This window comes from Entelurus aequoreus, linkage group LG14 (genome assembly GCF_033978785.1).
Source record: "Entelurus aequoreus isolate RoL-2023_Sb linkage group LG14, RoL_Eaeq_v1.1, whole genome shotgun sequence".
Classification (NCBI taxonomy): Eukaryota; Metazoa; Chordata; class Actinopteri; order Syngnathiformes; family Syngnathidae; genus Entelurus; species Entelurus aequoreus.
The window spans coordinates 26,665,940-26,686,848 of NC_084744.1; the positions used below are offsets into that span (position 1 = coordinate 26,665,940).

The window sequence follows — 20,909 nt, forward strand, 5'->3', positions numbered from 1 at the left end:
AGCTGATGATTTTAGGTTGTCCTGAAAAATTTTGAGGTAATCCAACTTTTTCATTGTCCCATTTAAAGCACCAGTTCCATTGGCAGCAAAATTGGCCCATAGAATAATACTACCACCACCATGCTTGACGGTGGCCATGGTGTTCCTGGGATTAATTGCCTCATCTTTTCTCTTCCAAACATGTTGCTGCATATTGTGGCCCAACAGCTCAATTTTCGTTTCATCTGACATCACATGGACAAAGATAAGACCTTCTGGAGGAAAGTTCTGTGTGGTCAGATGAAACTAAAATTGAGCTGTTTGGCCACAATACCCAGCAATATGTTTGAAGGAGAAAAGGTGAGGCCGTTAATCCCAGGATTCAAGTCCCTGTTCTGCTGACCAACAATAGGCTCCGAGATTGCCCTGCAAAAGTCTCCTTCTTGCCCTCAAAAGTCAGTATAATAAGTCCAGTTCTGTTTTCAATAATGATAAATGAAGTGTTTAGTGAAGTGGAAGGGTTAGTGGAGGTGGCACTGTTTGTGATGATGGAGTGATGTGGAAGAGAGGTAGAAATACTAATCATAAAGAAAAGAAGATTCAAAAAGCGGTAAATAAAGTTCAAGAATGGGGAACAGCTTGGGGTTTAAGATTCTCTGTTGGAAAGACTAAAGTCTTGGATTTTACAAAGAGGAAGGAAATACAATAGAGAAAGGGAAATACCGGGAAATAAGTTGGTGAAAGAGAAGGTTAGGTTAGTAGTGGAAGATATTTTAGGATTGCACTCAGAACACATAGGTTATAAAACATTGTATATACATTCAAAAAAAGACTGGGTTAAATAAGATAATATAGAGTAGGGATCCATCTCCGTCCACACTCCATTTCAGTAGGTGGCGGTAATGCACACCACAAGGTTGCTTGTCAACCGCCATTAAACCAAAGAAGAAGAAAAAGTACACGTCATAAACCTGGAAGCCATCGCACATTTCCTCCCATCACTAACTGAAAGGTTGCTAGCGCGACCTCCTGTACTGTAGAATGTAGTATGGACCATAGGACAGGACGAAGAAGTCCCGTTAAGAAGCTGTGGAGGCCTAAGATGCTCTACTAGTCTGCTGGAAATCCAAAGAAGACGAAGGAGTAAAAAGCAAAATGGCGTTTGACAGAGAAGGCCTAAACGTGGCCACTGGCCATTATTGTTTCTCTATTTGTATTTAGTGCATACATGTACGCATATATGTCGTGTAGTAGATGAAACATTGTTAGTCATTGTTTGTATCCGGATACATTAGTCTGAGCGCACTTTATGTGCTAGCTTAGCTTGCTAGTTAGCTTAGCTTGTTAGCTGCTAACAAAGAGACGCGGACGTTATCAACACATCGCTAAGTAGAGATCAAATGTGAGTGTAAAGTGTTGTGATTGTGTGAAAATGTGCGAAAGAACGATAGCAAAGTATGAGGAGGAACTTTGTCCAACAAAAGAGGAGAAGGAGCGACAACATCAACTACAGGACGCTGTTTTCAAGAAACATCAAGTTGTGTTATACAGAACAGGTTTGTTTACTTCTTACTCTCACATCTTTACTAACTTTATATTTCATTATTAACACTTTTCTTCAATAGGAAGATGCTTTGTCTTGTGGGGATGATGCAATGCTTTGATTTAGATTCTTCATGAAAACGAGACATTTTGAGGTTGATGTTCCTCTCAGTTTGTAACAATGTGTGATTGATTGATTGAAGGACTTATGAGAAGTTTGCATAGGAAAGGGTACAGTTTCATCACGGTACACATTCACTGCTACAAGAAAGCCTGAGATGGTTTCAGTTGAAATATGTTTTCACTCACACAGAACACAGTACTATGTAGAAAGTAGCATTTAAAGTACAATAAATATACTGCAAGAAAATAAATGAAATTATAATTTAAAAAAAGCAAAATGTTTTGTCTGTTCCCAGTTACGAGTAGCCGCAACCTGTAATGTGTTTTCAAGCGGCTTTGAAGGAAGTAAGGGATTTACACTCCTTTATGACTATTCCACATTTTGGTGGTATAGCAGCCAAACAAATTAGAACCTTTTTTGGAGTGAAACCTGGGTTGAATGTGATTTGTACAACTACCTCTGGTGTTATAATGGTGAATATATTTTTGAAGTGTCTAGACAGTAGTGATGGGTCGATGAGGCCTCATGAAGCGTTTCGACACATTGCAAAACTGTATTGATAGTGTCGATTCTGTGTCACTAAATACTGACATCTGCTGGACATTAAAAATCCCTACAGGCAACCTATGGACCGACTCAACTGACACTGATTTTATGACCTAGTATATACAATAATATAAACCAAGTCATTGTATTTCATTTAGGATTATTTCATATCTTCATTTAAATAAAAATATATTTTTATCTTTTTTAGATACAGTCAATAAATAATGTGAACATGTATCGTGACTAGGATGGTAGAAGGTGGGGATTGAACCCCAGTAACCAGCAACCCTCCGATTGCTGGCACGGCCAGTCTACCAACTTCGCCACGCCGTCATTTCTGTAACTTTCTCTAGTAACAGTAGTGATGGGTCCGGCAACACAGATGCATCGGCGCATGCGTCGAGCAGCTCATAGAGCGAAACCCTGTGTCGGTGCGCGTACCGCTTTTAAAAAGTCACGTGACCGATCATGAGCTGCTTTGGTCACGTGACCGATCATGAGCTGCTTTGGTCACGTGACCGATCATGAGCTGCTTTGGTCACGTGACCGATACGCGAACTGTATCGCACTGACGCCTCCTCTGTGCCCTGTGCAACGTTCCCTCTAAGGTGCGCGCCTGCGCAATAGCGCACTGCTCAAGCGTCCTCTGCGCACACTGTGCGCCGCACAGCAAATATATGCCGCGCACCAAATCAAACTCATCTGAATTCTAAACAAATTAAACACATTTATTCTGTGTAATTTTGAAATGCAACTTTGAGCGACAGTGACAACAAGCGGCCCTAACGGTGTTCGTCAACAACACGCATACCACTAAGCGTTTAAGGCCACACAAAAAGTCGGACAACTCAAACACCACACAAAGTTACACTATGACTCCTCAGTCATACGTGTGCTTATTTTTCTGTCATTTATTATTAATATTAATTTATTGATATTAATCATGGAATGCTGTTAGTCAATAAATAATGTGAACATGTATCAGAACATGGAAATCTAAGAGAACGTGTGGTGAATGATGATGCTTGTGGACTGGGATTTTTTTTTTTTTACATATTTTTATTAAAAAAAAACAGTTTTTCCAAAGTATTAAATTTTAAACGATTTCTCTTTTTGGTTATTATTTCTCCGGCTGTAGAAAATACCCGCTCACAGGGCACAGAGGAGGCGGGAGTGCAGAGGAAATGAAGTGATAGCTGGAAGAGGTTTGGGAAGGTGGTTTTCTGTTGGTCCCAGTATTTTAATGGGTCCTGGGACCTAGCTACATTTCCCTCTGCCAGGTACCGTTGGACCTCTTGTATGGCATCTGCAGTAGAGTTTTTTGTCTGCCTTCCCACTTCCATATCCAGATGTTTCCAAAGGTTATCTTAAAAACAAAAAATATGCATTTTATTACATTATTTCAAACAACAACAAACAAATAATGCTGAATAAATGCCTGAAGTGGGTGCAGACAGCTGTTCTGCAGATGGTCCTGGCAGGGGCTCATTTGTGTGTCCGATGACAGACGCACATTCGGAACGTAGGCGAATGATGGCGTCATTTAATTTAAAAGAACTGCGGAACCCGAGTGATTTATATCTGGGGTCAAGAAGTGTTGCTAGGGTCAACACACTTAATGACTCCAGATTGGAAGCAGTGTCTGTGACTCGACGCTTTAAATTTTCATGGAGGTGTTTAGCTGCCTGTGTTTGCAAGGTTGAAGCACTATGCTCTAGTGCAAGGTAGAGCATTTTCATCATCGGGATGACCTTTGACCCTGACACTCGCCTCTCCTCAGACAAATCCACTGTGGCTTGATGGAAAGGAGCAAGCACAATAAGTGTTTCTCCTACGATGTTAAACTCATCAGCTGTAAGTGGAGTCAAATCTGTTTTTAGAGAGGCCAGAGATACCCACACTGACTCCTTCTCATCATGTAGCCTTGACAGCATTTCATATGTGCTGTTCCAGCGTGTTGCCACCTCATTGATGAGTTTCAGGGTTGGCCGTCGCATCTGTTGCTGCACTTGAGCAAGCTTCTCCTTAGCTGTAGTGCTCGATCTGAAGTATGTGACAATGTGCCTAGCTTTGTGTCTGATGGATGCAAGTGTGGGGATCTGGTCACATGATTTTCTAACTAATAAATTAAGACTATGTGCAATGCAAATTGAGTGTCGAATTTGGAGCTGTCTAGTGGATGCAATCATGTTTGGTGCTGCGTCGGTCACAAAACACTTTACTTTATTAGTTATGGCCCAGTCTGCCATCATGTCCCTTTTGACCTGGACCAAATTGTCAGCAGTGTGACTTTGTGGAAAGTATTGCACACCCAACACAGATGTACACAACTGCAAATAATCATTTATGTAGTGACAGGTAAGAGCCAAGTAAGCATCCATGTTTACAGATGTCCACATGTCAGCTGTTATACTCACTGCCACAGCTTGCTGTACTTCCAATTTCACTTGTTCCCGTTCCTCCTCATATTTTGTCACCAGCATTTTTTTGATGGTCTGAAAATAACACCAAGTCAAACCAAAAGCAACTCAACGTATTCAATTTAAATATTAAATAAATTGGATGTATCAACTACAACTTTAGATCATTTCCACACAAACCTTTCTGGTAGGCAAAACATATGATTGCTCAAGGACCTGCACCAGTTCCCTGAACCCTTCACTCTCCACAATGCTGAGGGGCTGGCAGTCCTTCACAATGAAGTTCAGCAGAGCCTCATCCAGCATCTGCTTCCTGGTAGCTTGATGGTTAAAAATGAGATAAAGAAGAAGGGAATTAATTCTCAAAAAATTAACTGAGTAAGTTGTAGAATGGCTGTATACTTGAGTTTATCCTGGGTGTCTCTGGAACTTCATTTTCATGCCTGGCCCTATAATGCCTCAGCATTGAGGAGGTGGATTTGTTGATGTACGACAATTCTGTCGAACAAATGCGACATTTAACCTGCAGAAAATATGAATAGTAAACTAAGAATCATTTTGAAGAGATTTTGAATTCTAATAGATCAAGTGGAAACTTTGAGAGAAGAGGATGAAACGAGAAGGAAATGAACACCAATACCTTATTATCCGGTATTTGATCAAAATAGTCCCACACAGCGGAATTTTTTCTTTTTCCCTGAGGCTGCTCCATGATCGACGACGATAAATGACCAACGAGAGAAGTGCGCCGATTCTGTTGCCAGGTGCATCTCGTTGACAGATGCGCCGCTTCCTTATAAACACAGTTTGGCGCGCACGCGTCAGTGCGATACAGTTCGCGTATCGGTCACGTGTCCGGAACAGCTCATGAGCAGTCACGTGACAAGAACAGCTCATGAGCGGTCACGTGATCAAAACAGCTCGTGTTCGGTCACGTGACTTTCTAAAAGCGATACGCGCACCGACACAGGGTATCGCTCTATGAGCTCGACGCATGCGCCGATGCATCGGTGTTGCCGGACCCATCACTACTAGACAGGTACATGGGTATTTTAGTGGTATGGTGCATCTTCTACACCAGACCAACTGCAAGAAGATGTACTCTGTCGGCCACCAAGAGCCTCCCCACGTTACGGAAATGGTTGGCGGAAAGGTGAGCCCGAGATGGACGGTTGAGTAGAAGCCCAATCAATTTGTTTTGGGCTGTCTGGAGTTTGTTTTTCAAGGCTTTTAAGGCATCACGGTACCAAACATAAACTCCGTAGTCAAAGTGGGGTTAAATGAGCGCTTGTGTTAGAGTCTTAAGTGTATTTCCACCCACCAGCGGGGTGATCCTACTATGTAAGAACTAGGGTTTGATTGATTGATTGAAACTTTTATTAGTAGATTGCACAGTACAGTACATACTCCGTACAATTGACCACTAAATGGTAACACCAAAATAAGTTTTTCAACTTGTTTAAGTCAGAGTCCACGTTAATCAATTCATTGTACATTGGGTTGTACGGTATACCGGTATTAGTATAGTACCACAATTCTAATTAATCATATTCGGTACTATACCGCCTCTAAAAAGTACTACTTCTATGATTACATCAATATTTTTTGGCATCACAACATCTTCTTTCGTTTTTTTTTAAATTTATGTTATGTTTATAAACTCAGGAAATATGTCTCTGGACACATGGCCAATGTATGATACTGTAACTACTTGGTATCAGATTGATACCCAAATTTGTGGTATCATCCAAAACTAATGTAAAGTATCCGAACAACAGAAGAATGAGGGATTATTACATTTTAACAGAAGTGTAGATAGAACATGTTAAAACAGAAAATAAGTAGATATTAACATTAAATGAACAAGTAGACGAATAATCAATTTTCTACCATCCATCCATCCATTTTCTACAGCTTGTCCCTTTTGGGGCCGCGGGGGTCGCTGGACCCTATCTCAGCTGCACTCGGGCGGAAGGCGGGGTACACCCTGGACAAGTCGCCACCTCATCGCAGGGCCAACACAGATAGACAGACTACATTCACACTTACATTCACACACTAGGGCCAATTTTAGTGTTGCCAATCAACCTATCCCCAGGTGCATGTCTTTGGAGGTGGGAGGAAGCCGGAGTACCCGGAGGGAACCCACGCAGTCACGGGGAGAACATGCAAACTACACACAGAAAGATCCGAGCCTGGGATTGAACCCAGGACTACTCAGGACCTTCGTATTGTGAGGTAGATGCACTAACCCCTCTACCACCGTGCTGCCCCAATTTTCTACCACTTTTCCTTAATAAATTTGAAAAATTAATAGAATATGAATGACACAACATATTACTGCATATGTCAGCAGACTAAATTAGGAGCCTTTGTTTGTTGACTTACTACTAAAAGACAAGTTGTCTAGTATGTTCACTATTTTATTTAAGGACAAACTTGCAATAAGAAACATATGTTTAATGTGCCCTAAGATTGTGCCTTTTATTTAGAAAAGTATCAAAATACATTTTTGGACAGGTACCGGTACCAAAATATTGGTATCGGGAACATAATTCGTCGGTCGATTCTTTGACTACTTTAGTTGTAATTTTTTCACTGGAGAGTTAGAATGGTCCCAACATTCTTCTTGGGACCATTTTTCAACCTGAGGTAGTTCCAAAAAAGAAGCTTAAGGAAGGAGGCGGCGGCCGACCTTACCTATCTTGGCTACGATGCAGCCAAGATAGGTAATCTCATTTTTGTTTGTTATAATATTGTCACCCACTTTGACTGTGAAGTTATTTACTTTTCTGAGGTTAGGAAATGACCCAAAGACTTGTGTACTTGCAAGTACCGGGGCGAGTTTTAAGGTACCAGTTTGTCATTGAAAGCCTTGCTAGTCTAGGTCTTGAAGATTTTAGCTTCGCTTGTTTTGTGGCCATCAGCTTCGGTTCTATGTTCTTTACGGGTACAGAAAATCATGGAATGATCACTTCAGCCGCATACAGTAGTTCCACTTGTGGTGATCTTAGACTGGTCAGAAGTAACAACGAGGTCTATGAAGGTTTAAAAGGACTCAATCACCCTGGTAGTTTGCTTAATGAGCTAAGTGAGGCAATGTTGGTGGCACAGCTTAGTGAAGGTTTTAAAAATGGGTGCATCCTTTCAGGACATATCTGTGTTCCAGTCCCCAAAAAGATGTAAACCTGTATCAACATGTTTACACAAAACTCACACACTCACTAAATACATTTTATACTGTAATCAAATCTAATAATTTCACTTCCTGATTCTGACTTACATGCATCAATAAGTGAAAGTAAACATTTATTTTCAATAACCAAAGTAGTCAACACTTGATTTATTAAAAAACATAAAGGTGACTGACTTTGCTTCAGTGTGTCGTAGATGGTCTCCAATTCCTAAAGAGGAATTGTTGATGGAGATACTCCATAAAACAGCACATAGTAAAACATGTTTTGGTAAAAGTTCCTTTTGGCCCAGCCAACAACATGACCACAAAAAAGTATTTTGCATGATGACAAAAACATACCATGAATGTTTTTTAAAGTGATTTTGGAGTTGTTTTATTTCAATGATATTGAAGTTATGGTAATGACTATGTCATTACAAGATCATGGTTAAGTTTAGAGATAAAGTTTAGGAGTCATAGACTGTATACACAATAAAATATTTACACACTTTACATCAGTGAGTGTAAAGTTAAGAATGCCTCAATCAATGTTGCCTCGTACTTATAAAAACTTTTCAAATTGCCCTCCATCAAATTTCCAAGTCTGTTTTTGTACTCACTGTATACCACTTTTGAATAATTTTAGTGACTGGGACCAGAGGAGGTATTTCCTGTGTTTTTATTGGTTGTTTTGCTATATACTTTTAACACAACAAAGAAAAAACACAACTAATGTCATTGTGTTAACAACTGTCAGTCCAAAACTATTTATATTCTGTCTTTATCTTATTTACTTATTTACCCAACAGACGTCCAGCAGCCCCCCCACATTAAAGAGGAAGAGGATGATCCACATACCCCCCACATTAAAGTGGAAGAGGATGATCCACAGCCCCCCCACATTAAAGTGGAAGAAGAGGAAGTGTGGATCACTCAGGAGGGAGAGTGTCTTCTAGGGCAGGAGGAGGATGATGTCACCAAGTTTCCACTGACTGTTGTCTCTGTGAAGACTGAAGAGCATGAAGACAAACCACCTGAGTCCTCACAGCTTCATCACAGTCCAAGTAAGCACAACATCCACATATCATTTTATTCTCAGGGCATTCAATCCATCACAACTGGACTGTTCACTTTGTCTTAGAAGACGTTTGTCCTCTCATCCAAGTAGGCTTCATCACTTCATGCTCATAGACTTCAAGTCTTAAATCTAATCACTGGAATTTAGAGGGGAACTGCACTTTTTTGGGGAATTTTTTCTATCGTTCACAATCATTATAAAAGACATGACAATGGATTTTTTTTTTTATCACATTCTAACTCATAATTGTAAATAAAAGTCCACTTGCAATGGAGCCAATGGGAGGTCCTCTATAACCATCCAAAAAGCGCCAACAATACTCCATTTGCATTTTGTGGCTTGAATACCAATCAAGTATTAGTGATATTGTTATTATAAGTGCTAACGCAGACAAACTATTTATAGCTTGTGTGTCTATGTTGACATCACCCGCTGGTGAGCTCCTGGTGAAAGATTATTCCAGATCACAAATCGTGCCTTTCACCTGGATAGTAGAAGGATGAGGACGTACTCTGACAAGTTGGTACCGTTTGACAGCCAATTTAGACCCAGCAATGGCAAACGACACAAAAAGGCGCTTGGCTTTACCCCCTTTTTCCGTATGACGATTATGAATCATTCTTTATTTAAACGGGAATAAAACAACATTCTATCAATCTGCGTCATAGTGACAGCAGAGTTTGTACAGTAAGTGTTGTTTTATTATGTTTCTTGGCTCTTATGAAGTCTGCATTCTAGAGTTGCAGCTATGAAATATTTTAGTAATCGAGTATTCTATCGAATATCCCGATCGATTAATCGAGTAATTGTGGGACGGCGTGTGCGGTTGGGAGAGTTGCCGTGCCAGTAACCTGAGGGTTCCTGGTTCAATCCCCACCTTCTACCAACCTTGTCACGTCCGTTGTGTCGTTGAGCAAGACACTTCACCCCTGCTTCTGATGGGTCGTGGTTGGCGCCATCAGTGTGTGAATGTGTGTGTGAATGTGGAAATAGTGTCAAAGCGCTTTGAGTACCTTGAAGGTAGAAAAGCGCTATATAAGTATAACCCATTTACCATTTAATTGAATTAATCATATTTTTGCATACAAGAAATAAAAAATAAATTGTCCTGTCCAGCTTCTCAGGCAAATCATATAGTTGATATAGATGTCCATATCGGCTGTACAAATTTACTTTACAAAAGAGAAGTGTGGGATACTTCTCTTGCTGCCTAATTTGTATTTTGACTTTAATAAATGGATTTATATTATTATTTGGTGCAGCCGGGCCGGAGAAATATTTTTGCTTAATTAAGGTTTAATTATACATGTTAAGATGTGCCCTCAATTATTGCCTTTGGCCTGATTGTCTTTTATTTCCTAAACGCCTGTTTTCATTATTGAAGGCTGACATGCACAGCTGACATGCACAGCTGAAATGCGTCCGTGGTTGATTGTGCCAATTTGTGTGTGCTAACAAAAACAGGTGCGCTCACAGCCCAATGCGCTGTGACCGCATTAACAAAGTTCTTGTCTCTCGTGCGTTTTTGATGATTATTATACGGTGCCGTTTGATTGGTGGTTTCTCCACGCAAATCCGCTGAGCTGTTTTCAACCTGCCAACAATACATAAACAATATAAAAAGTCAAACCACTTAATAATGATGACAACAGTTTTACATTTGGAAAATGCAATGCAGTTTATTGAGTTCTTTGCATGCAAAATAGTAATCAGTGTTCATTTTGAGATGAAAACATATATACAATTAGTTAAAAATTAATATGATAAAGTTAAAATAAAACTATTCTTAATATCAAAAATAAAACAGAACAGTTTTCATTATATCAAAAATAAAAAGTGGATTAGGTAGTGCCTTTAATACTGCATATGAAATGTGAAACCAGTGGTGCGTCACCACCAAGCAAAAACCGAGCATGCTCAGAAAAGTAGCGTCAGATTTGCCGCCCGTCCGAGCACCCACAGGCAGAAATGTAGATCGGCGCCTAAGCTATAGAGACTACAGTGGGTGGAAGTGCAGTGCAGGCTATCCAAGTAGCATGTGGTTGCATGACTTGAATAACCCGAATAACTTTGCCCGACCACTTTCGCGGGGTTACTAACGAAAGGCAAATTGAACACCACAGCTCGGATATCGTTGTTAGTTTTCCACACCTTTTGGCGGCATTTGGTGACATCGCGGGAGTGAGAGAGCGCATCCTGGTTATCATAATGAATAACCTCAATCGGATGCTTTCTCGACAGGTGCTGCAGCATCAAACTTGTGCTATTGTGGTGTGCGAGCTCCACTTTGCAATGTTTGCATACGACTGCTTTTTCCTTCCATTTTAGTGTGAAGTGTTCCCACACCTTAGACGTTTGTCGCTTCTTAATTCCCTCGTTTTGCTTTGGCTGGTGTCCACTGCTTTCTGCGGATTCTGCCATTGTGAGTTATGTCGGCGCAAAGGTTTTCTAAACTCATGCGTATTTAAAAGAGTGGTGTCGTGTATGATCAGCGTATGATCTGTGACGTAAACACGCTGTGCAATACCTAAACAGTCCTTACGAAACTAAACTAAACGAGGCAAAATGCCGTAAAAAAATCTCAACAACGCCTCGAGGCAGCGAAAATTCCTCGAATATATTTTGTAATCGAATTACTCGAGTTACTCGAGGAATCGTTTCAGTTCTACTGCAGTGTGTAATATTCATTGATGTTGTTGAAAAAAAGAGAACGTTGTGATGCGTTTTTGAAATTAATGCGTTAATGAGCAAAAATGCGTAAATATTACATATTTTTTCAAATGTGCCTGTTACTAAATTATATATTCAATCAATCAATCAATCAAGCTTTATTGCAGACTCCAACGTCCAAATAGACATACAATCACATACAGTACATAAAGCAAACAAAAAAAATACAGTATAAAAGGCATTATAACATAATATTAAAAACAGTGCTCGAGCATATTCAGTTAAAGGCATCTAATAAATAAATAAAAGCAGCAATACATGTATTTATATATATATATATATATATATATATATATATATATATATATATATATATATATATATATATATATATATATATATATATATATATATATATATATATACATACATACACTACCGTTCAAAAGTTTGGGGTCACATTGAAATGTCCTTATTTTTTAAGGAAAAGCACTGTACTTTTCAATGAAGATAACTTTAAACTAGTCTTAACTTTAAAGAAATACACTCTATACATTGCTAATGTGGTAAATGACTTCTAGCTGCAAATGTCTGGTTTTTGGTGCAATATCTACATAGGTATATAGAGGCCCATTTCCAGCAACTATCACTCCAGTGTTCTAATGGTACAATGTGTTTGCTCATTGGCTCAGAAGGCTAATTGATGATTAGAAAACCCTTGTGCAATCATGTTCACACATCTGAAAACAGTTTAGCTCGTTACAGAAGCTACAAAACTGACCTTCCTTTGAGCAGATTGAGTTTCTGGAGCATCACATTTGTGGGGTCAATTAAACGCTCAAAATGGCCAGAAAAAGAGAACTTTCATCTGAAACTCGACAATCTATTCTTGTTCTTAGAAATGAAGGCTATTCCACAAAATTGTTTGGGTGACCCCAAACTTTTGAACGGTAGTGTATATATATGTGTATACTTTAAAAATGTGTCTACACATTCTATAACAGGCACAGATACCAGTGTTTCCATATATAAGATTGGTACCTAATAGAACTACACCTAGGATCGGTTATCTGTATAATAAGATGGACATACAGCAGTCTAGGCATGTCAGCATCATCCTCCATCTTGTCTTTGATAATGTGGCCTAAGTATGTGACATTGTTGCACACAGACCGAGTTTGACCAGACAAATAGTAACCTGGGAAATTAAGATGTTGATCCTCCTTGGTCCTACATATCATTACTATACTCTTTGTGGCATTATACTTGATGTCAAACTTGACTCCATATTCTGAGCATATGTTAGTTAAGAAGCTGGTGGAACCCTGCACTACTGGGAGATATAATGGCCAAATCATCAGCGTACATAAAGTGGTTGATTAAGGTGTTCCCCATGATGCACCCTGTTCTGCATTCTCCCACTGCCTTGACAGGTCATCCATAGACAGGCTAAATAGGCCTGGTGATTGAAGCCCACCCTGCGGTACCCCATTGTCAACTCTAAAGGGAGAGGATAAACTACTCCCCCCATTTTACCTGCATCGTCTGCCTGTCGTACCAATATGCCAGAATATACCCAGAACACCCCTATGCTTCAGATTGGTGAAGACCAATACCTCCAAATTCTTCAGGACAATCTAAAATCATCAGCCCGGAGGTTGGGTCTTTGGCACAGTTGGGTGTTCCAACAGGACAATGACCCCAAACACACGTCAAAAGTGGTAAAGGAATGGCTAAATCAGGCTAGAATTAAGGTTTTAGAATGGAAAGACCTGACTAAAACGTGTGGAAAATGCTGAAGAAACAAGTCCATGTCAGAAAACCAACAAATTCAGCTGAACTGCACTCATTTTGTCGAGAGGAGTGGTCAAAAATTCAACCAGAAGCTTGTGGATGGCTACCAAAAGCGCCTTATTGCAGTGAAACTTGCGCAGGGACTGAAACGATTCCTCGAGTAATTCGATTACAAAATATATTTGAGGAATTTTCGCTGGCTTGAGGCGTCGTTAATTTTTTAACGGCATTTTGCTTTGTTTAGTAAACAGTAGTCAAAGTTCACATTTAGCACGGAGCGTGTTGCACAGCGTGTTTACGTCACAGATCATACGCCCCCTGCACTGCACAACACCGAGTTTCGAAAACCTTTTCGTCGACATAACTCACAATGGCAGACGCCACAGAAAGCAGTGGACAAGAGCCATAGCAGAACGAGGGAATTAAAGGCCTACTGAAAGCCACTACTACCGACCACGCAGTCTGATAGTTTATATATCAATGATGAAATCTTAACATTGCAACTTATAAAGTTAACTTATAAAGTGCAATTTTAAATTTCCCGCCACACTTCCGCTTGAAAACGTATATTATGCTGACGTATGCATGTGACGTCACGAGGACAAGGGAAGTATTCGGAGCCCGTAGAAAAAGCTCTGTTTTCATTTCATAATTCCACAGTATTCTGGACATCTGTGTTTGTGAATCTTTTGCAATTTGTTTAATGAAAAATGGAGGCTGTAAAGAAGAACGTTGTAGGTGGGATCGGCGTATTAGCGGCTGGCTGTAGCAACACAACAAGGACTACTTACTTGGATAGCAGACGCCTAGCCGATGCTAGCCGCCAAACCCACGGATGAAGTCCTTCGTCGCGCCGTCGATCGCTGGAACGCAGGTGAGCACGGCTGTTGATGGGAAGATGAGGGCTGGCTGGCGTAGGTGGAGCGCTAATGTTTTTATCATAGCTCTGTGAGGTCCGGTTGCTAAGTTGCTAAGTTAGCCTTAGCGTCGTTAGCAACAGCATTGTAAAGCTTTACCAGGCTGAGAATTATTAACCGTGTAGTTACATGTACATGGTTTAATAGCATTGTTGGTCTTCTGTCTATCCTTCCAGTTAGGGGTTTATTTATTTTGTTTCTATCTGCATTTGAGAACGATGCTATCACGTTAGCTCAGTAGCTAAGTGTGTCACTGATGTATTGTCGTGGAGATAAAAGTCACTGTGAATGTCCATTTCGCGTTCTCGACTCTCATTTTCAAGAGGTTATAGTATCCGAGGTGGTTTAAAATACAAATCCGTGATCCACAATAGAAAAAGGAGAGAGTGTGGAATCCAATGAGCCAGCTTGTACCTAAGTTACGGTCAGAGCGAAAAAAGATACGTCCTGCACTGCCTCTAGTTCTTCACTCTAACGTCCTCATCCACGAATCTTTCATCCTCGCTCAAATGAATGGGGTAATCGTCGCTTTGTCGCTCCGAATCTCTCTCGCTCCATTGTAAACAAAGGAAAATTGTGAGGAATATTACCTCTTGTGACGTCACGCTACTTCCGGTAGAGGCAAGGCTTTTTTATCAGCGAGCAAAAGTTGCAAACTTTATCGTCGATTTTCTCTACTAAATCCTTTCAGCAAAAATATGACAATATCGCGAAATGTTAAAGTATGACACGTAGAATGGATCTGCTATTCCCGTTTAAATAAGAAAAATTCATTTCAGTAGGCCTTTAAGAAGCGACAAAAAAAGTCTAAGGTGTGGGAACACTTCACACTAAAATGGAAGGAAAAAGCAGTAGTATGCCAACATTGCAAAGTGGAGCTCGCATACCACAATAGCACACATCACCAAAATGATTCCTGGGCGCGGCGCCGCTGCTGCCCACTGCTCCCCAAGGGGATGGGACAAATGCAGAGAACAAATTTCACCACATCTAGTGTGTGTGTGACAATCATTGGTACTTTAATCTTTAATCTTAATCTTAATCTTAATGAGTTCTCTCACTCCCGCAAAGTCATCAAATGCTGCCAAAAGGTGTTGAAAACTAATAATGCTATCCAAGCTGTCATGTTCAATTAGCCCATCATTAGTAACCATGCGAAAGTAGTCATGCAAAGTTATTCGGGCTATTCAAGTCATGCAACCACATGCTACTTGGATAGCTTGCATTTTCACCCACTATAGTCTCTATAGAATGTAAGAGTTCCAAGTCCTTGTTCACAGTGGTAGAACTTGTGTGCCAAGTTCCTGTCAGGCATATTGGTTCTGAATATGCAGTTTTAAAGCATACTTGCCAACCTTGAGACCTCCAATATCGGGAGGTGGGGGGTAGGGGGTGGGGGGGCTTGGTCGGGGGTTGGGGGGTGTGGTTGGGGGCGGGGGGCGTGGTTATTTACAGCTAGAATTCACCAACTCGAGGATTTCATATATACATATATATATATATATATATATATATATATATATATATATATATATATATATGAAATACTTGACTTTCAGTGAATTCTAGCTATCTATACATATATATATATATATATATATATATATATATATATATATATATATATATATATATATATTTATTTTTTATTTTTTATTTTATTTTATTTTTTTTATTATACATAATAAATAAAATAAATACTTGAATTTCTGTGTTCTGGTGGCTATCCACTAGATGGCAGCATTGTCCCTGTTTAACTTCTCCGTTCATGATGAGTATATCATTTCGGCCACCGTGTTCAATGTGGAGAAGTCTGTTTTACAAAATTTACAGGCAACATACACCTTCCCCTTCGAACTGTCCTGGATAAACTGAAATTCTTGTTTCCATTCGTTTTGGAACTTGCAAGCGTATTTCTTCATCTTGCTCGTCGACGGCGTCGCCATGTCCGCCAAGGTCCGCATTGAGCTGGAGGGGGCGTGGCCTCCAGCTCCGGCTGAATACCGGGAGTTTGTCGGGAGAAAATCTCTGCCGGGAGGTTGTCGGGAGAGGCGCTGAATATCGGGATTCTCCCGCTAAAAACGGGAGGGTTGGCAAGTATGTATTAAAGGCACTACCTAATCCACTTTTTATGTTTGATATAGGGCTGGGCGATATATGGAATATACTCGATATATCGCAGGTTCGTCTCTGTGCTTATAGAAAATGATTATATTGTGATATTCGAGTATACGTTCTCACGCAATTGCTTTTAGCTGCAGGCATGGCACCGCAGGCGTGTCCCACTCTTTCCTGTCTCTCTTTCTCACAGAGACGTAAAACAAGCGCACCTTCTTACATACGTCACACGTGCAACGTCACACGCTCCCACGGAACAGACAGGTAGCGACATGGTAACGTTAGCTGTGATACTAACAGAGTGGTGCTAGTGGTAATACGAGAGAGATAAGATATGAATCTGGGAACAAATGAAGGAAGAATGAATTCCCAAGAAAAACAGCACGGGGTCCATCGTCTGGCGGTGGTTTGGCTTCAAGCGGGAATATGTCGAACATTTAAGCGGCAAAAGCGTTGCTACAAAAAGTAGCAGCACTGCTAATGTAGCATCATTTGAAAAGTCACCCGCTAGAGAATGAAGAGTGCTTCAAACTCCGCATGTCAACATCTCCGTTCGGTGCCACACCAACAAAATGCTGAGACAACTATTTCCACATCAACACCGTAGGACATATACTATTTGAGATGCAGCTCATTTTTATTTGACAGTTATTGAAATATCTTGTGTGACATCATGCACAAAGGTGCACTTTATTTGTTTTTAACTATTTTAACCAAACGTTGCTTGGCGAGATAAATGTAGAAACCATACTGCGGGTTCAAGGCACGAAGCAAAAGGAAATACACTTTCAACCCGCAGCACTCGCAGTGAGCGAACTCGACCACAAGATGGCGTCATAGCAGAGACAACAATACAGAATACAGATTTACACTGTAAACAACGTAACCTTTTGTCCAAGTTTATACATCAGTAACTGACATTAAAATCACAGGAGGCGCTAGAGCCTATCCCAACTGCACTCAGGCACAATGGAATTTATCGCAATATAGATTTTAGGCCATATTGCCCATCCCTTGTCAAAAGTGGTCTTCTTTTCCTGTGAATAATGTTGTAAAGAGCAGTGTGTTTGTTTTCAGGCCAATTCATATAATAAGTTGTTTTTTTAAGAACACGTAAACTTACTGAATGTCTCATGTGCCTGAGCAAATATGGACATTTCTCAAGCATGTTTGTCATTTTGTGTCCTGCAGACGTCTGTGGAGAACAACTTCTGCCTGAAAAACAGGAGTGTAGCGTCAGTATGGTGAAGGAGGATCCATCAAAGAGGAAGACCAGGCGCCACAGACCCTCTGGCGTCTCCTTTTCCTCTTTGACACAGACCCTTCCCTGTAAAAAGGAAGAGGAAGACTCACTGACGCCCCACATTAAAGAGGAAGAGAAGGAACACAGCATCAGTCAGGAGGGAGAGCATCTAGAAGGACTGGTGGAGTTCCCAGTGACTGGTGTCCCTGTGAAGAGTGAAGATGATGAGGTCAAAGGTGAAAGTGAGGAGAAGAGAGAGGCGGAGCCTCCAAGCAGCAGCTCAACACAACACATGACAACAGAAGCTGATGTAGACCACTGTGGAGGATCACAAGCAGACAAGCTCTTAGCTCCACTATCAGATAGTGAGGACACAACGTCACACTCTCCTGACACTGATGATGAAGACTCTAAAGATGATAAGACATGTCACACTGACAACACTCACTTGAAATGTTCTCACTGTGACGAAACATTTAAATACCATTGTCATCTTAAAACACACACGAGAAGACACACAGGAGAAAAACCTTTTATCTGTTCAATCTGTAGTAAAGGTTTTGCTCTAAGTAAATATTTGAAAGTGCACATGAGAACACACACTGGTGAAAAACTTTTTACCTGTTCAATCTGTGGTAAAGGTTTTGTAGAAAGTCGCAATTTGAAAGTACACATGAAAGCACATGCTGGTGAAAAATCTTTTATCTGTTCAATCTGCAGTAAAGGTTTTGTAGAAAGTTGCAAATTGAAAGTACACATGAGAACACACACTAGTGAAAAACCTTTTATTTGTTCAATCTGTGGTAAAGGTTTTGTACAAAGTCACAATTTGAAAGTGCACATGAGAACACACACTGGTGAAAAACCGTTCTCCTGTTCAATCTGTGGTAAAGGTTTTGTAGAAAGTCGCAATGTGAAAGTGCACATGAGAACACACACTGGTGAAAAACCTTTTATCTGTTCAATCTGTAGTAAAGGTTTTGTCGAAAATCGGAAATTGAAAGTACACATGAGAACACACACTGGCGAAAACCCTTTTTCTTGTTCAATCTGTGGTAAAGGTTTTGTACAAAGTCACAATTTGAAAGTACACATGACAACACACACTGGTGAAAAACCTTTTATTTGTTCAATCTGTGGTAAAGGTTTTGTACAAAATAACCATTTGAAAGCACACATGAAAATACACACTGGTGAAAAACCTTATTCTTGTTCAATCTGTGGTAAAGGTTTTGCACACAGTTCATGTTTGAAAAAACACAGAACAATACACACTGGAGAAAAATCTTTTATCTGTTCAATCTGTAGTAAAGGTTTCGTTTTAAGTAACTATTTGAAAGTGCACATGAGAAGACACACTGGTGAAAAACCCTTTCCCTGTTCAATCTGTGGTAAAGGTTTTGCTCTGAGTAACTATTTGAAAGTACACATGAGAAGACACACTGGTGAAAAACCTTTTATCTGTTCAATCTGTAGTAAAGGTTTTGTAGAAATTTGCAATTTGAAAAGACATATGAGAACACACACTGGTGAACAACCTTCTTCCTGTTGAATCTGTGGTAAAGGTTTTACACAAAATCAGTGTTCGAAAAGACAACACACATTGGTCAAAAATCACAGTCCTGTTCAATTTGCAACATAAGCTTTTGTGGACGATCAAACCTTGTAGCATTCATGAGAACACACCCAGGAGAGAAAGTGTTGAGTTGCAGTGTGTGTGGTGAAAGATTCTCTTCTAAGTACCAGTGTAAGAAACACAAGTGTGCTGGTGAGAACAGCAGCAGCAAATGAAACTGCAGGATTTGAAATAAACTGTCAAGACTTTAATTTTGACTTTCTAACAACATCAGCACATATAACATGTGTGACATTGTTGTTTGTGTAACAATCTTTTTAATATGCTTCTACATTTATAGATGAGATATTTTATATTAGTGCTCTTTTCAGTCAAGTACATGCATTAATATGCAACATTGTGTACTTTTATTAAAAAATGAACAGAACAATTTGACTGAAAAGGTGAGAGTAAAACAGTGCAAGACATATTTTACATACAATAAACATTTTATGTGTATAAATATTCATCATACAATTTTGAAGACTTATTCATAATAGTGTTTTCTACATGTGTTTGAAATGTTTGAACAGTTGTCCTTTATACAATTTTTAAATTTGACTTTTATGAGTCATTTGTTAGGTCTCTATAATCATTTTTATTATATATTTTTATTACTCACTTTTGTAATATGATGATTGTGTTGTGATTGTTTTATATGTATGTACTCAGACTTTTATGCAATTAAAAAAAAATGTGAGCGAAAATGGCTGAATTCTTTTACAAACTTACATTTGAGGATACAAAAAAATCCCCATTATTTATTTATTGAAACCATGGCCTCAATAAATAAACAGGAAGTCCCAGAGAGTACTTTGGACTGCATGGTATGCTTTGAGACAAAATCCACAAAATTATTTATTCTAGTCTTTAATCGTTTGTTCTTCTCTTGAACTACGCAGCTCGAGGAACTTGAGGGAAAAGAAGTCAAAAGTGGTGCCATGAAAATGCTTTTAACCACAAGAAAGCTGCTGATTTACTTAATAATTGCCTGTTTTTTCTGGTGTGTAAAAACATTTATAGTTATTTCATTTTACATCCTCTCATTTATTTTTACAATACATCCCTCACCGCGGTGTGACATTTTGTCAGAGTTACAGGAGCACAGTGCTATTTTTAAGGACTTTCTGCAAAAAAGATAGTCAATCATTTGAATGAATATATATTAGTTCAGTGTATGTATATCCATTTTGTCATGGAGGCTACTGGGGGCTTTCCTCATTTTACGACGGTCCTGCGTATAACATATGGATTTTTTTTCAAGTTTGTGTCAACATTTTATTCCCAGTGTTCTCTACTCCCAGGTCTACTCTTCTCTCTCCTCAGGCAAACAGCTGTTGGATTATTGTCCATAGCTGGGCGAGTAGCTGGTCTCCTCTCTCCACCAATCAACATGTTGGCCTTTTATCACTGGTTCCTACCCAACATTGTCTTCGGCACCCTTGTAATGCTTAGTGGAGTTCTGTGTTTCTTCCTCCCTGAAACCTGGGGCAGAGAACTGCCGGATTCTACCAGTGAGGTTGAGGGCAACGATTAAGCCAACTAATTGACATACTTGCCAACCTTGAGACCTCCAAATTCGGGAGATTTGAGGGGGCGGGGTCTGGGTGGTCAGGGCTAGGGGGCGTGGTTAAGGGGGGAGGAGTATATGTATAGCTAGAATTCACTGAAATTCAAGTATTTCTTAT

At 39.8% G+C, this 20,909-nt stretch overlaps 4 protein-coding genes across 5 annotated transcripts in view; 2 read left to right on the forward strand and 2 right to left on the reverse strand.

Moving 5' to 3' along the window:
* Positions 1-20,909, forward strand: part of LOC133664593 (uncharacterized) — a 264,251-nt gene that overhangs the window by 232,084 nt on the left and 11,258 nt on the right. The window lies entirely within an intron of this gene.
* Positions 1-20,909, reverse strand: part of LOC133664587 (oocyte zinc finger protein XlCOF6-like) — a 335,370-nt gene that overhangs the window by 142,307 nt on the left and 172,154 nt on the right. The gene's annotated exons all lie outside the window — the stretch shown is intronic.
* The window catches only part of LOC133664645 (gastrula zinc finger protein xLCGF3.1-like), a 65,192-nt gene that overhangs the window by 18,191 nt on the left and 26,092 nt on the right, over positions 1-20,909 (reverse strand). The gene's annotated exons all lie outside the window — the stretch shown is intronic.
* Positions 963-19,917, forward strand: LOC133664609 (gastrula zinc finger protein XlCGF57.1-like). 2 transcript variants are annotated; one of them, XM_062069377.1, is made up of 4 exons: positions 963-1,535; positions 8,596-8,850; positions 17,555-18,141; positions 18,486-18,609. In XM_062069377.1, exons 1-4 carry the CDS (start codon positions 1,412-1,414, stop codon positions 18,495-18,497), a joined length of 978 nt encoding a protein of 325 aa, XP_061925361.1. In that variant the 5' UTR covers positions 963-1,411; the 3' UTR covers positions 18,498-18,609. The 2 variants fall into 2 exon arrangements, with proteins under 2 accessions (XP_061925361.1, XP_061925360.1); XM_062069376.1 differs by having other exon boundaries at positions 965-1,535; positions 17,555-19,917.